Source organism: Phoca vitulina, unplaced genomic scaffold (genome assembly GCF_004348235.1).
Source record: "Phoca vitulina isolate PV1807 unplaced genomic scaffold, GSC_HSeal_1.0 scaffold3, whole genome shotgun sequence".
NCBI lineage: Eukaryota > Metazoa > Chordata > Mammalia > Carnivora > Phocidae > Phoca > Phoca vitulina.
Genome location: NW_022589706.1, coordinates 8,156,197 through 8,173,218, shown reverse-complemented (window position 1 = coordinate 8,173,218; position 17,022 = coordinate 8,156,197). Strand labels below are relative to the sequence as shown.

Genomic DNA, 17,022 nt, shown 5'->3' with positions numbered 1-17,022 from the left:
TTGGAACGTACCCCCTCAGATAAGGGGGAACTGCTGTATTTCCTTCATAGCACACACTACAGTTTGAAATTATGTTCCCAAAGTCTTTTTAGTTCTCCTACGCTGTCTACCCTCTTACCCCCAGTGGAGCGCAAGGGGCAGGAAGGTGGGGAGCATGTCTGCTATCCACCTTGACTTCCCAAAGTTTCCTAGCATCCAAGCATATATTAGGAAGAATAATATTTTTTGAGAATTATACATGTGTTGCATTATCTAATACATTGTAGTGCATTATCTTGTCTAATCCTTTGCAACGATCTTATGGATCGTCACTCTCTCTGTCTCCAGTTTAAAAATGGGGTGACAGGCTCACAGAGGGATGGAGTCACTTGCTCAAGTTCTCACAGCGCAGAGAAGGGGTGCAACCAGGGTTGCAAAGTGCTCTGGCCGGGGCTGTGGTCCATGCTCCCTTCCGCTGGGAATGGAATATCTATGGAATAAATGAATTAATGAATAATGAAAAGATCCAGAAGAGGGGAGACAATTTAGTTAGACGGAAAGATGAGTAGGAGTTTGCTGGGAAACAAGGGATAAAAGTACAACTGTGTGCATGCATGAAACAAGATTGTAACTTTAGGAAGACCAAGTATAACAAACAAACAAATAAATGCTGTGTGTGTGAGATAGAGACAGAGAGACAGAGAGAGAGCGCGCATGCACACAGGTGTTAAGGAGCTCTGTGTGCCGTGCTAGGGAGCATGGATGTTTTCTTACTGGGGGCAGGGAAACACTGAAGGAAAGATGTGGGGCAAAATCAGCTTTTCTTTTCTGCAGTCAACATTCTGATTATAATAAGGACGAAGCACAAGAATTGTGGATCTGAGCAGGGGGACCAGTTTGGAGACTCTTGAAGTAATAGAGATGAAAAACTATGTGGCCCAAGCATGATAAACTTTCAGATATTTCTGAATTTGGAGTCTTTAGGTATTAACAGGAAGCGGTATTTCCAATTATAACTTGGAATGGTCTGCAAGAATTAATGAGAGTAAAATTTTACCTTATTAGAAAGGAGTTCCCTAAATGGATTTTTGAGCTTTTCCTTTTTTTGATCAATATTGGGCTGTACATGCCTGCTAGGTGTGACTTTGCTGCTTCTTCCAAAAACCAGCCACGTAAACATAAACTCAGGCAGGCACTAAACTCTTAGAACGTCTTTAGTTTGGGAATCTAAACACAACGAGCCGTTAGATTTTGCAGTGGCCATCATTCCAAAACATAAATCAAGTCAAATTTGTTTGAAACCCTGTCTTTAGAAGGTTGTGTGTTTTGACAAACCTTGCAGCAAATTTAGTCCAGCTTTTGGATTTGTAATGAAACCTGAAACCAAGCATGCTGGCCTGCCCTGGGGTCTTCTCAGACAAGTTCCAAGTAGCCTTAGTGTAATGTCTTCCCTAATCTCATCCTGGCAAGGGACATTACTGTGTTGGGTTGCACTGGAAGTTTGGGGTGGACTCTGCAAACATTTCATACAATCATGGAAAGGGACTGATCAAGACAGCAATTTGGGGGTATTTCTACTCCTGAGTATTCTTAAGAGTGTAAATTACAGAATTAGCAATACCTTATCCCCTGTTGGCTAGTGACTTGGAGATACCCCAAGCCATGATTGGGGCAGAAAGTTAATTAATCTGCTTATTAAAAAGAAGAAATGTCTCATTTGCATGCATTTACATTCAGGTCTTGCATGCATCACCCTTTTTGGTGGTTTCTGCTTTCTTTTCTTAATACCACAGACCTAGCTAGGTATTAGCTCAATACATTTACATTTTCTGTGTCTGGGCTTTGTTTAAGGGTATATGTCTGGTTATCATTGGTTCCAGTGGAATTTCATTGTCATATAGATCATTTAATTCTTGGTAGAGATCCTTACCCCTCCCTGAGCTGTGCGGATTTTCTTCCAGTTATCATATACCTCAGTTGCGAAAAGATTTATGTTCTTGACCAATCTTGGAAAATAAAGACCTTGCCTCCATCAGAGCTGGACATGTTATTTGGGGATGAGCCATTCAATTATCTGCAATTTCCTACTCAACTGAATTTTCCATGGTCATTTTTGTGGGAGTTTTCTCCTTCTTGCTTTTCCTATCTTATTTGGAGGTTGGCTTTGGGAGTAGTTTTTTTTTTTTTTTTCTTTTCAAGAAAGGAAAAAAAACCAAAAAACCAACCCATTGCTCCATAAATGTATCTTAGGCATTCCACATTCCGAATGATTGTTTTTACCTGAAAATGCTTCCGCAACCTGAACCCAGGCCCCCTTAAACCTGCTTGAGTGAAGCCTTGGGAGAGGAGGGAGGGGCTGGGAAGAGGGTTGATTGTGGGGGGGCGGGGGTGAGGAGGGGGTGAAATGTAAAGTAACAAGCCCTTGGAACAACAGCAAGTAAAACCAAAACTATACAGGGAAATTAGTGCAGAGGGAAATCTTGGCATGGGAGTGAATCACCAGCTCTAATACCTGGGACCCCGGTTCGGGGTTTCTGTATTTTGTAGTAATCACATTTCTGATACATTACAACAGTGCGGCTGTCAGGGGTGAGTGGCTCAGGCAGCGGTTAAACCACCTACATGCTAACAAGCTTAGCAATCAGGTTGTGAAGGGTCCTGGCTGGAGGAAAAAAATTAAAACCAAACCTTAGACTTCTGTCAGACTGTGAGGAGAATTATATTTTTGAACTAGTCTACAGTGTGGACAGGAAATGACCTCTCCACAAACTGCTTCTTTAAAAACAAGCAGTGGTGCCTAAAGCTATCCAGCTTCTCTCTCTCTCTCTCTCTCTCACTCTCATTCTCTCCCTCCCTCCCTCCTTTCCTCCCTTCCTCCCTACCAACCTCCCTTCCTCTCTGAAGCTCCTGCTCTCTCCCTCTCCCTCCTCTCCCGTGCTCCCTCCCTCCCTCCTTCCCTCCCTCCCTCCCTCCCTCCCTCCTCTCTCGCTCTCCCTCTCCTCTCCTGCTATAGAGGGCTCCAACAGCAGTTCGCAGCCAGTGTGTTCAGCCTGCCTGCCTGCCTGCCTCTGTGTGTGTGTGTGTGTGTGTGTGTGTGTGTGTGAGCGTGTGCGTGCGTCTACTTTGTACTGTGAGGAACACAGCCCATGTGCTCTGCATGGACGTTACTGATACTCTGTTTAGCTTGATTTTCGACAAGCAGGCAAGATGTCCAGCACACCACATGACCCCTTCTATTCTTCTCCTTTCGGCCCATTTTATAGGAGACATACACCATACATGGTGCAGCCAGAGTACCGAATCTATGAGATGAACAAGAGACTGCAGTCTCGCACAGAGGTAAGTACTTCAACCTTGGGTGTGTGTTTGTGTCTTTTTTTTTTTTTTTTTTAAACTGCATGGGCTTTTCCTGGGTTGCTGGCTGAATTCTGTGGGAAGTGTCCCACTAGATACTACCACGTACGTGGAAATGAGCGCCAGGATGAATCCACTAGTTTGAACGCTGGGTTTCCAGGCACAGCAACTCTTGGAGCTGGGGACAGTTTCTGCCGGAATCTTGAAATAGACAACCCAGCACTTGATTCGCCTGCCGGGTCTCCAGAAATGCTGTTCTTCCCGAACTCTGGGGCTTGCAGGCTCTGAGTCGGTCCCGTTGGTGTTTCGTGAGATATAATTCCCAGGGATTTGGGGGATCATTTGCATCTGGCAAAATAAATTTTTAACAAATCCCCAGAGGAAGTCTGCTTTGACCTGTATTTGCTTTTCAAAGTCATCAAAATCGAGGTGGAGGGGGCAGAAGAGTAACCCCCTACACTTTTCAGAACTAACCCTGGAGGGATACATTGTTTGTATATTTCCGTGTTAAATTCAGAAACCAGTTGCTTGGGGCAAGGGGGTTCTCGACTTTCTCTTATCGCTGATGGGAGTGTCTCGCTAAGAGCTCTACCTTCCACCGGGAGCTGGCTCTGCATTCAAGTCAGCTCGAGTTTTGCATATTTGTAATCTTGTGCCTGAGAGAGGGAGTGAGCCTCTGCCTTCTCGGCCAGCAACTCTGGGAGCAGAGAGGACTTTCAGAACTTTGTAAATGCAAAACTCCAGACTGCCTCCTGCAATTTAAATATTTAATGCCAGTTGACTTTTTCTCTGTGTGCTAGCTAGGCTGGCAGGTCCTGCTGCTGGGCTGTCCATTTGCCTGTGAGTTGGGGCTTTGTGTTGAAGTGTTCTGAGGAGTTTGTTATAGGTGCACCAAAGTCACTTTAAGAAGTAGAAATCGCTGGGACTCCCGTCTTCTCTGCCCGAGTGCAAATACCCAGAGGGTTGATGGCAAAGAGCTTTAAGGGAATAGCTTTGGTGGAATTTTAGATTGAAGATTGACTCTCAGCTCTGGAAGGGGACTCACTTAATGTTGTATGATAAAATAAAACACACTTGCTTAAATTGTCAACAGAGCATGGAGAATTCATGACGCTTAATGTATTTAATGCAGCTAACAAGATGTGACCTGCTTTCTGATTGGCTAACTGCTGGACAAGGACTGATTTTTTTTTTTCTAAAAAAAAAAAACAAAAACTGGGTTGTCTTTAGCACTATTTTCTTTATATGTTAATACATCATAGAAGTTAAATATAATTGATACTGTTGCTCTCCCCAGAAGCCAGTAGCTTTTACAGAAGTGTAAACCCTGTTTTGCTTAGGGTGGTGACCTGTTGGCAGTAAATGATATTCCTGTGTGTTGTTGTGTGTGTGTTACAGTTTGTATATTTCATTCAGTTTTTTTGGAACTATCTGTGGGACTCTGAAATTCTTGCAGAAACTGTTGGTTGTCAGCCTGCTTATCAGAATTAGGGGGATAGAAAATGTCTTGTAGTTCAACACACATTCATTGCAATACAAATTTGGGGTTAAAAAAGGTCTTAAAAATATACTTGGTTGAAAACAAGAGAACAAGGGCCATTAGGGCTCAGTTCCTGAACAGCAACAGGATTTAAAAATAACCTGCGTCCAGCTTATGTTTTAGAAAGTTTCTGAGAAGTTGTGGCATGAGGTTTCTCTGCCATCCTCCTTGGTTAGGAGAACAGGCAGATTTCCCTCGTTATCTGTGTTCCCCTGTGCTCCTAAATTATCACTTGGCCAGTTCAGAGCTAGATGATCTGGGGCACTTCCCTGTCCTGGCCCTCACGGAAATCTGCAGATGCAGAAAGGTCCCACATTTGTTTCCCATTTGAAAGAAAACCTTTGAAAAGTCCCCCTTTCGTAGTATGTTTCCTAAAAAAAGTCACATTATCTTTTGTGAGAGCTGAACTCAGGAACTCCTACCTTTTGGATTATGGGGTATTACTTTTAAAGATTTTCCTCTGAGTAGAAAAAAACCACTTCCTAGCTCAAGAAACTGGAGAGAAAAGCTTGCTCTGACAAATCTTAAAGATTTTTTAAAACCTCTCTGACCGTGACCAAAAAAGCACTGTGAAGTGTTTTCTGGTATGTTCTAGAGCCAACCCCGAACATTTCCCCCTTTAATTAGATCTTTTTTACAATTATACAAATAATCGCCCTGACACTTCTTTTCTCTTTGCCAAGCAGTAAATGATGTCATGGAACCCAAAGGCCATAAATTTGTTTTCATTTCATATGAAAAAAGGAGAGAATAAAATAATTTCTCCTAAGATATTTAAATATTAACATTCAATATTAAATTTTAATCATAGTTTGTAGTTGGAAAAGAAAATATTTAGACCAAAAAAACCCCCTTTTCGTGAGGAAGTTACATTGTGCCTTCAATGATGATTATTGATGTAAAGTTGTTCTGAGTCCTAGAGATGGTTGAAACAAAATACAAGAATAGCCAGGAAAGAGTTACCAGGTTATTCACACACAAAATCAAATAGATCTTTGAGTGACTTTTGCAACTTAACCAAGGCCTTCAGTCATTTTTGGCAAGAGAGGCTCACTTCTTTCTCCTCTGTCTTCTGGTTCCTGATCCTATATTACATGGTATTATTTCATTGAGTCCTAATACCACACACATACACACACACACACACACACACAATTTGGGTAATACTCTCAAGTCCCCATTCCTTTTTGAACATAGACTTGGCTAGAAAGAAATTGTAGCAGATCAATGTTGATGAATAAATTGTAGTCAAGTTAGTAGCAATTTTCTAGAAACCTCCTTCTTTATGGAAAGGAAAGAAAGTGGTAAAGAAGCAGGGGACTTACCTATTCTCTTTCTGTAGCTGACCGCAGGGCATTCTCTCCTGCAATTGGTGCATTTCTTCCAATTAAATCAAAGTCCTTCAGAAACTGGGTAGTGAGAGTTTAAAGAGCGTTGGATTGGAAGTTAATCCTGTGCCTTTCTTGTTTCTGTCACTTCCTACAACTATTTGGCGTAGATCATGGTTCCTCATCTAAAAATTACCTCGCGATACCACTAAAATTCTTAAAAATTTCAGATGCTGCAAAAGTCCTGGGTTTGGTTTTCTTTTGTACGAGAAAGTATTGTGAACCAGCATGAGGAGCACAGACATTATTTCTGTGCTCATGGTATTCAGTTCGAACTCACAAATAGTACTGAAACAATGAAGTCATAGTGGAGAAAAAGCTGAAGGCAGAGACCCTGACAGTCTTGTTTTAAAGTAGTGCTTGGAGCATGCCGTTCCTGGGACAAAGTAGGTACTCAGTAAACATTTGTTAACTTGCCGATCAGTGAATCAGTAGATGGAAGAGGAGAGAGAGTTCGAGAACTATGTCACTGGAATTAACACAATCCCAGTGCCTCTGGGGGCCTGGTGTGCCCTGAAGCTGCTTTGGGCATCAGCCTCCCATTCCCCTTAAAAGTGCTCATCCCCACCTTCTCCACCTTTATTTTATCCGTGAGGTGACTTAGGTCCCTAATCTTTGTGGCAAAGGAAAGCAAGTGTCTCAGAGATTATAGGACATTTTTAAAGGAACATGAATGTATTACAAAGCCACCAGAAACAACAACAAAAAAATGTTTTAAATGCTATTGGCTGTTCTGGTAAATGAAATTTATTTGCAACATCAGAATCTTAGTGGAATTTCATAAAGAAATGTGTGGGTGTTCTCCCCCCACCCTTTTAAATGAAATTAAGAGAAACTCTGAGCTCTGCGTCACTGTTGGTCACTGTAATTCCCAGGCAGGAGGAAGGGGGTGACATTTTCTGTTGTGTGTGCTACCATGATTTACCCGACGTCTTCCAAAATTCTTGTATTTGAATGGTCTTGCTGTCCCAAATGTATTTGAGAAGAACACAACTACACAATTTTATAGTTAGTTTAGCATTGCACGCAGAGTGCAGTCAGATAGGCTATAAAAACATGGTCTACAGATATCAGAATTTGTTCTGTAAAAACTTCAGTGATTAGTTAACAGTAAACAGTATTTTTTTTCATTTCCTGAGGTCTGTGAAATGAAAAATATAGGTAAAATGTGGGACACATCATAGTGACCTTCATTTTTAGTGAGAGGATTTTACTAATGTTGGATTACTATAGAATTTAAGAAAGTTTATCAAGTTATAAAAATCTTCATTCTTGTAGCTAACTTTTCTGTACCTTTTTTTTTCTCAAATGACCCAACATGTCTCCATTGCAACAAAGCTATTTTTAAGTATATATATATTTTTTCCTGTTGGCAATACGCTAATTTTAATAAAACACCACAAACTCCAGGAAAGTGTGGGTTCCATTATGTATTTCTTCTGTTTCGAGGTTTTTTTTTTTTCTTTTATCAACATTACACATCCCACTCCAAAAGAGAAAACTGTGATTACAATTGGAAGCCACACACACAAGGTTTTTATTAGAATTACAGTTTTTGGTTTTACAGGATTTAATACGAACGCGAACAGTGTTTGAAGACCTTGAAATTTAAATCTGCTGCCTGCACCCCTCCTTGCTCAACTCTGCAGCTCCCTGGGGAGGGCGTGGGAGGGGCTGGGGGGCTCTCATTCTTCTCTTTCAGTTACATTTTTATATACTTCAGTCACAGGGTTTCACGTTGTAACATCATGTTTATTCATGGGGTAGCTTAGTATCCTTGATGTTCAGATGGAGTCTAGTTAAAATGAGATTAGGTATTTTGGATAGGTGGAAAAACATGAGAAACGCTTTGTGATAACTTGAATTTTTTTTTTCCTAGAAATTTAGAAAGAAAAATCCTGCTGTTACTCTGTGTCATAGGAATGATTTTCAGTGTTAAACAGAGAACTTTCCAAGGTTTTCCGAAGGGGGTTGTGAGGAGTGGGGGGAGGGGGCGTTGGTAGTGGTAAGGAAAGCTGTTTTGAAAATGTTAAATGAAACCAAAAGTGCACTTTTAAAAATGAGGACTTCCAAACTCTCTTATTTTTCAAAATCTCTACATGACCTCAGAAAACAAATTGCAGGACTCTTGTACCGATTTTATTTTCCTGACGTCTTTTTTTTTTTCTCCGCATGTTCTTACTATGGGAACTGTTTTTAATTAAAAATTGCTGCAAACTAACTATTAGTAGGAGGCCAAGAAGAAAAAAAAATCTCTCAACTCACAGTCAACACTGTTTCATATCAGTCTAAAATCAATGCACATTTAAATATCTCCCTTTTTGGTGTGTAAATTATGATATAGGATTTAAAACCCATATGCATTTTTTATGCATTTTGCTTTTTGTTTGGGTCTCAGAAAGAAATTAATTTAAATTGTATGGAGAACAGGGCTATAAATCTCCTTTTATTACATTTGTCCACATTAACTCATTCTTCTGTTTCGAGGTTTTACGCCTTAACTCATTTTTCATGAGGAACACAGAGCACCTCCTTTCTGAACAAGCAAACGGAACATAAAACAAACAACCCCGAATATCCAACTTTATCCATTGTCAAGAATAAGATTCATAAACTTATTTGGGTTTGGTTGGTGGGTCTCAAAATACAATTGATCTTGGAAAACAATCTCTTTTTTAAAGTGTCAGAAAGCAGAGCTTTAACGAATGTTCAACTGATGTAGATATTACATATACCTCTGTCATTATCTGACAAAGATATTTTTCTTTCTTTCTTTCTTTCTTTCTTTCTTTCTTTCTTTCTTTCTTTCTTTCTTTCTTTCTTTCTTTCTTCTTCTTTCTTTCATCAGTTCAACCTAAATTTTTTTAAAAATTAAATTGTAGGAGCATGCATCTGGACATAGGAAACTATTAATACTTAAAATTCAGTTATTTCTTCAAGAATTGCCTTATTTCAGGCAATGACAACACCAGAGCCTAGAAATATAGAGATGATTAAAACATTTTCTGTCCTCTAGAAGCTTACAATTTGGTAATGAAGGAATACATACAAACCGAGTCTTACAATGAGGTGCCATGACAGATTAATACGCGGTGGATTATGGGTGTGTCCACGCACTGAAGGGTAAACGTCCTTCAGAAAGGTGGTCAGGGTGATGATAGCTAACATCCATGGGTGCTCACTATGTGTTGAGCACGGTGCTGAGTGCTTGCTGTAGGTTAGCGCCTGTAATCCTCATAATCACCTCAGGAGGTAGGTGCCACTAACTGGGTTTTTCCTGAGGAAACAAAGGGTTAAGTAAATTGTCCAAGGTCACACAGATGCTAGTTGAGTTTTAGAGGTTGTGCTGTTAACTTTTCTGCTTTAGCACCTCTCCTGAGCTAAGAAATACTAGCTAGGATTCTAGTTTCACCTGTAGAAATTTATTTGGTGAATAAATTCATTTTTTCTCCCCTAGGACAGGTTGACTTTGGCAGTGGGCTGGAAAGGTGACCTCATTTACCTAACTTGATTTGACTATTTGTCTCTCAGATTCCTGACTGATTTCGAAAGGGACCATGTGCAATTCCAAAGGATGGTGCCAGAGATGGACCATATACCCTGGTTATTGAGAAAAAAAGAACCGAAATGACACTCCCTTTTGAAGAACGAGTGTCTTCAGTATTCATTGAAGTGGTCCTCTCTGAAGAGTCACTGGAATGGTTGTGGAATTATTATGCATAATCATCTAAAAGTTTAATTTTTTTCCTTAAAAATATTTAGATGTCCATCCAGTGCTTGACCCTTCTCAGGCATACTCTGTGGAAGATGGTGTCTTGATTGTCTTAAACAATGAGCTATTAGGAGATTAAATTAGGATTAGAATTTGGCCTGGTGTTGGCTTCCTTTGCAGGTACTCAATGAGGAATCTTAGGGAAAATAAAGGCATACAGGGGCTTCCCACTCGCCTAGTGTGATCCTCTTTCAAGAGGCAATCTCCACACCTCGTGTCTCTGCCTTTCTTTGTGGGGAGGTGATGTTCCCTACCTACCCTTGCAGCCTACTTCAGCTCCCAGTGAGGCCCTTGTCTTTACCGTAAATGCCTGCCCATTATTGGACATTAGATGGGTTTCCTTATTTGATCTACCCCAAGCCTGAGACTCATGCATTCTGGTGTCCTGTAACAGATACAGGAAAAGTGAAGCTCACAGACGTGTAGACTTGAGTCCATACCTGGGCATCCCTGGGGGCTGTATCTTCTCACTTACCCATTCAGTGTTCTCTCCCAAAGCATGTGTTTGGTAAAGGCCCCCCACTCTCCTTTGGAGGCCCTGACTTGCCCTCACTTAACCACCACTTTTGACTAACCTAGTTTGAAGTTTTAGTCTTCCAACTAAAAACAGAAGGCCCACTGTTAGAGATTTGACAGACCCCTCTGAAGAAGAGGGAGCTACTCTGTTCTGGTGACGTCGCAACCCCATCCTCTCTTTTCAGGATTAGGATGGCTTCCTAACTGTGCTCCCTGTTCCCTCTCTCCACCTTAAAATCTATTCCCCACAAGCAGCCAAAGTGATATTTTTGAAGCATAAATCCGATCACATCACTCTTCAGCTTTCCCTTACACCTAGAATAAGCTCCTTGCTCTAGCTGTAAGAATGGATTGATCTGCTCCTTCCAGATGTCCAGTCTTATCTCCTTCTACATGTTCAGTAGACTCCAGTCACAAAGAGCATCTCTGGATCTATTAACTCTCCAAGCTCGTTCACGTCTCAACGCCTTTGCCCTCAGTCGTAGGATGGATATACAGATTCCTCTATAATAACCCATGAAGTATTAGCAGATCTAATTTGAATTAGATTTTGGCATGGCGTTGGCTTTATTTGCAGGTGATCAATTAAATATCTCAAAGAAGGTAGTGACAATGAAGGGTAAGAGTCCCAGCACTTCGTAGGTCCTCTACTGACCAGCCTAAATGGCCCCTTCACAGAGACGCTTTCCTGGAGCACCTCAATTAAAATGACCTCCCTTCACCCCACTCACTTACTATCACATGCCCTAGTAATTTTCTTCATAGAAATTATAGCAAGCTCATATTTTATTGCTTCTAGTTTATTTCTGAAGCATCTGCCTGTCCCCCATAGAATATGAGCTGTGTGAAGGCAGAGGCCTCATTTGTCTTGTTCGTAGTTGTCCCCCACCGTGCTCCCTAGCACATAGTTGATATGCAAAATATACCAGTTGAATAAAGGAGATTCCGTTGTATCGGTACTATCCACATTGATACTGGAATTTGCCTTGAATCTTACCAACAGTTACAGCTGGAAAAGAATCTGTGAGCCTAAGAGCCCGGTGAGCGTTCACGGATAGAATGCTCAGCCAGACCCGCAGAAAAAAGAAGGCTGGAAAAGGAATTTCTTCTGAGAAGAAAGTGTTGACCTGAGAATTTTGCCTTCTGGGTGGTGTGAATCTGTTGGGAGTCTCCCGACTTCTGATTAAAAATATTTACACTTATCCTAGTGTTTTTTTCTCATTTGATGTATCTACCGCTTCTCTCTCTTTGGATCTACCTAGGGGCCCACAGCCATGAATTATGAGATGAATCATGAGCGTACCTTACATTTCCTGGAGCACTTTGCACTTTGGGAAAGGGCTTTTAGGGCCATTAATTAGCTTATTTGAAATGACTTGCGCAACAGAAAATATGGAAAGTTATATTAGCGTATGATCTTGTGGTTAATAACTTTGTGTTTGCTAACTAGTGTGTATGGGTGTGTGAGAGAGAGACAGACAGAGACAGACGGAGAGAGAGAGATGCTCTCCCCAATCGGATTGTGTTTGTGTATGTGTGCACCTTCTAGTTAGGAAATATGCACAGTGTTTCCAACAGTGTTTTTTTCCTTTGGAGCGAAAAGAGTGACGTGCCTGGAATGTAAAGATCTGAACGGAAGTTTGACTTAGAGCAACTCAGATCTGGATCCAAACCCCGGGCTTGCCTCTTGCTTACTGTGTGATCTTAGGGAAGTTTCTTAACTTTCCTGAGTGTTTGTTTTCTTAGCTTGAGTTTTAGCTTGGGAGGTGAATGGCCAATGGATGTAAGATGCTTGGTACAAGAAGGCCCCCTCCCCCACTTATCCGCAGTTTTGCTTTGCTCAGTTTCAGTTCCCCCAGTGAACCGAGGTCCAGGAGCAGATGACCGTGCTTCTGCTATCTTGTCGGAAGGTCAATAGTAAGCTAACGCTACATCGGGACGCCTACGCCATTCACCTCACCTCGCCTCATCACATAGCCATTTTGTCATCTCCCATCTTCACCGGAAGAAGGGTGACTACAGTACAATCCGATATTTTGAGAGAGAGAGACCACATTCACATAACGTTTATTACAGCGTATTGTTATAATTATTTTATTGTTAGTAATTGTTGTTAATCTCTTACTATGCCCAATTTATAAATTACACTTTATCATAGGTGTGTATTCTAGGAGAAAACATAGTACCTATAGAGTTTGATACTGTCCACGATTTCAGGCATCCACTGGGGGTCTTGGAGTGCATCTCCCACAGATAAGGGGGGATTTCAGTGTATAGTAAATGCTCAATGAATGGGAACGAAGATGATGATGATGATTTGCGGCCCCTATTCTCTATCCCAGCAGCAAATTAAGTCGCACAAGTAATGTAAGACAGCTTGATTTCCTGAAAGTATCTTTACAAATATTTTTTACATGGCTTGTACTAGCACACTGCAATCTTATGAGTCAAACTTGTAATGACGTTGTAAGACTCATGGATTTGGTGTTCTTATATAAGATAACACCATCAGCGTTTCTCACTGTTACACAGTAGCGCTGACATAATAATCATATGTCTTCTTGTGGCCGTGCTCTCCCCCCAAAGCCAGGTTATAATGATCTCTGAGACTTACCTATATATAGTTAAGGATTAGGAATTGACCAATGTGTAGGACACACATGCTCGGTGCCGTTGGGAGAAAGCTGTGTTCAGGGCTTGCTCCTGCCAAGAACTCAGTGGAGACAACAGAACATTGAAATGTTCCCTTGTACCAGCGGCACCTCTCCAGGGCCACCTAAATGGGGGCCCCAGGGAGGGCTGGGGAACACACACTTGCTGTCCTGGACGGGCCATTTCGTCTAAAGAGGTGCACCTCTCAATATGCAGCTCTGCACAGACTTCTCCAAGGGAGCTGTGTCAGCACTAGTCGGAAGCCTGAAACATCACCTGCGCGTCGGGACTGATAATAGCTCTGCCAGTTGATCCACTGTGACACCTTGTGGCTTACTCCCTAACACGGTGAAAATGCACACGAGTGAGGCGGCAGTGTGCTGAATGGTACCGTGCGGTATCTTTCTGGCCAGAGGGATCAGGGTGATGGGTAGGAAAGCTGCCTCCTTCTGCTTTCCTTAGAGATGCACCTGGGTGTTAACAAGGTGCTGATCTGTCCCACTAGTCTCAGTGTAGGGCTTCCTTGATGTTTCATTATTGAATTCTTTAAATTACGCATACCTTCCTACACTTCATCCCCTTGACCAGGTCACCTGTGATTTTTTTTGAGCATGCCATATTAATAACTTTTTATCAATCTTTCTAGTCAAGTATCTTGCATCGTTCAGATATTAAATTGTTTGCATATATATATATGAATATAAAAATATATATATTTATTTTTTGGAGAGGGTAGTGCTTGTTAAATTTTGCTTCCCAATATGGGTCATTTCTTAGGACTTATGAGGATTTTATCTTGAGACTGAAAATTGTGTAGACAAGCAAAAGCTAAACTAATAAACAAGGCTGACCATTTGACAGTACACACACACACACACAAAGTCCTCTTATACCTTATAATTTTAGCCATGATTACTCTGCAGTTGGCTAAAATTTCTTGCTTGAAATTGAAATTAAGCAGTTGGTGCATGTCTCCTGCCTTTGAAAGGTTTTGATGGAGAACATTCGATGGAGCCGACCACTCTCAAATTAGCTGAATCCTAGAATTTCAGAGCTGGAATAGACACGAAAGATATCTAGTCCAAGCTCCTGATTTTGGAAGCACGGAAACCAGACACAGGTGGCGCTTATCTAGACTCTGAAGTGCTGCTAAATGGTCTCAGGTTTTGTAGATCATAACACTAGTTGCCTGGTAATAACCAGGGACTGGCCAAATTAAACACTCTTACCAACCACTAATTCTTCAATCCTCCAAAAATGTCTATGTTTCAAACCCCTTTCTCCTTTTCCAGTTTTCTGATTGCCCTAAAATTGTATCAATCTTTAGCATCATGCTACTGATGTTGAAAAACACATCACTAACCTACCTTGTTTTAGAATGTGTGATTGTTTTCTTTGCCAATTTTATTTAAAATTGTGTGTGCTTTAAAATCTATGTTTAATTTTTCTGATGTTAAAAACATGGTACATTATCAAGATAGAGTATTTATAAAATACAACAATATGCAAAGAGGTCAATACAAATTTTCTCTAATTCTACTATGCAAAAAATTGCTGTTAACATATTAGTATATACATGTAATACACAAAAGCATATACATCAAACTTTTCATGCCTAGGAGCATATTGAGTGCTCTTTTTTGAATCTAACTCTTTTAACTAAAATTATGAGTGTTTCACTGTGCTCTTAAGCCTTTTCAAAATATATTTTTAGTTGTCTGAATTCTTATGCTTATGTTTTAAATGCTTATGTTTTAAATATTAACACCATATAAATATTTAAAAAATTATCTGGCTCCTTTGTACCATGATTTAAACTCAAAGAATTAGTATTTTTTTTTTTTTTTTAAAGATTTTATCCATTCATTTGACAGAGAGAGACACAGTGAGAGAGGGAACACAAGCAGGGGGAGTGGAAGAGGGAGAAGCAGGCTTCCCGCCGAGCAGGGAGCCCGATGCGGGGCTCCATCCCAGGACCCTGGGATCATGACCCGAGCCGAAGGTAGCTGCCTAACGACTGAGCCACCCAGGCGCCCCAAGAATTAGTATTTTTAATAACCAAGCTTGTCTCCCAGTAAGATGGGATGCTGGTACTAAGGATTTAGCTATGGTGACTATTATGATTAGCATTTAATACCAGGCAGAAACCTTCACCGAGGGCTCTCTGTCTCTTTTTAAGGATTTCCCCTCCCATTTGAGGACAGATCTTTTTCCCCCTCCTGTTTTTCTTTCTCTTGTATTATTTCTGAGTCAAGAGGTAGCTGACATGCAACCTTGTGCAAGGTTCATAAATCAAAAGATTTTGTACAATTTATACTGGGAAGAAAGAGCTTGAATTAATGTTAAGAATTAGTGTTGATCTAGAACCAGTAGGTTGGGATATAGCAAGTTAATTTATGACACTGTTTGAAGGACATATATTTGATTCAAGGAGAAAAGTGAAATCTCAAGAAGTGAGCTATGTCATGAGTTGTATGCAATGTTATCTTATTTTCTCCACTGGATTGAAGAGATCCTTGGGGTCAGGTACTATCTTATTCATGTTTGTATCCTTTGTGACAATTTACATTCTCTGTGGCCAATAGTGGTCTTTTTTTAAAGGCACATTTCACAGAGGCAGCCATTTTGTAACCAGATTCTGAGTTATCACTGTTTTAATATGGGTAATATGCATTTTATAGATAAGCTTCATACACATGTGCTTCTATTACAGTGTTGTGGTGTGCAATATCATCCCCTACCACAGCACTAGCATTAAACGATTAACTTCTGGAGTCACGCGGACTTATTTTTCTTACTATTTGTACAACCTTGAGTGCATTAATTTACCCCTCCGTGTCTCGGTTGCCTTCCTAGGTACTGTAGGAATGGTGATAGAAACTATGGCTTTGGGTTTTGATGAGGACTGAATGAAATCATTCTTATAAAGTAGTTAGCATAGTGCCTGCCTCCTGTGAGTGTTAACTGTTATTGTCATGGCTTCTCTGTTTAGTGGATATTGAGCATCTACCTTATGTGGTCTTACGGGCCTAGAGATGAAGAGGGTGGCATCCCTGTGGTGAAGGAGCTTAGTGAGAACACAGAAAGGACTTGTAAGAAGGAGGGTCTTCAGGGATGAGTGGGGATTTGCCAATCTGAGAAAGATGGTGGCAAGAAGGTTTTTGGCAGAAGAAATTGAGCCTTGAAAGGTGATCATCTGTTTGAGGAAGGGGGAAGATTTCGGTATGGTTGGGGCTGAGAGGGTCTGGGGGAATCTGTTCAGTATGCATATATATATGTGTCAGGTAGGGTTGGTGAAGGTGGTAGGAGACAAGGCTGGAGAGGAAGTGGGGGACCGCCGGTGAAGGCTTTGGTATGCCGAGCCAGGAGCTTTGGTTTTCATCTTTCAGAGACTATCTATTGGACTTAACATGGTGAGTACAAACAGGGCCCTGACGTGATTGTTTCGTGTCTCTGTGCCTTGGTTTCCTTATTTGGAAAATGATACAATAGTAGTCTTTCCCTCATAGGATTGTTTTGGGGGAATTTAATGAGATAAGGCCTTTAAGCCCTTAGACGTGCACCTCAGACATGGTAAGGATTAAATCAACATTAGCTTCTACTGTATTGGACAAAGGGAACTGATAAAGGTAGATTTTTGCCTGGGTGGTGTGTTTGTGTGTGTGTGTGTGTGTGTGAAATAATTTTATCTGCTTTTGGGCAAGATCACTCTGGTCACTTTGTGGAGGGGGGACTAGCGATCTGTCTTGGAGCATATTTGTCTGCTGAGAGAAAAGAATCAGTGAATGGGGAGATGCACAAAGGAAAAATTACACAGTTAC

The 17,022-nt window shown here is 41.0% G+C and overlaps 1 protein-coding gene across 9 annotated transcripts in view; it reads left to right on the top strand.

The window, feature by feature from the left end:
* The first annotated feature begins 2,969 nt into the window (after positions 1 to 2,969).
* LDB2 (LIM domain binding 2) overlaps positions 2,970 to 17,022 on the top strand; it is a 393,505-nt gene continuing 379,452 nt past the window's right edge. For all 9 annotated transcript variants that reach the window (XM_032400051.1, XM_032400050.1, XM_032400048.1 and 6 more), the window contains exon 1: positions 2,970 to 3,318. In XM_032400051.1, coding sequence (XP_032255942.1) covers positions 3,187 to 3,318 — 132 coding nt within the window. In that variant the 5' untranslated portion in view covers positions 2,970 to 3,186. The remainder of the gene's footprint in view (positions 3,319 to 17,022) is intronic.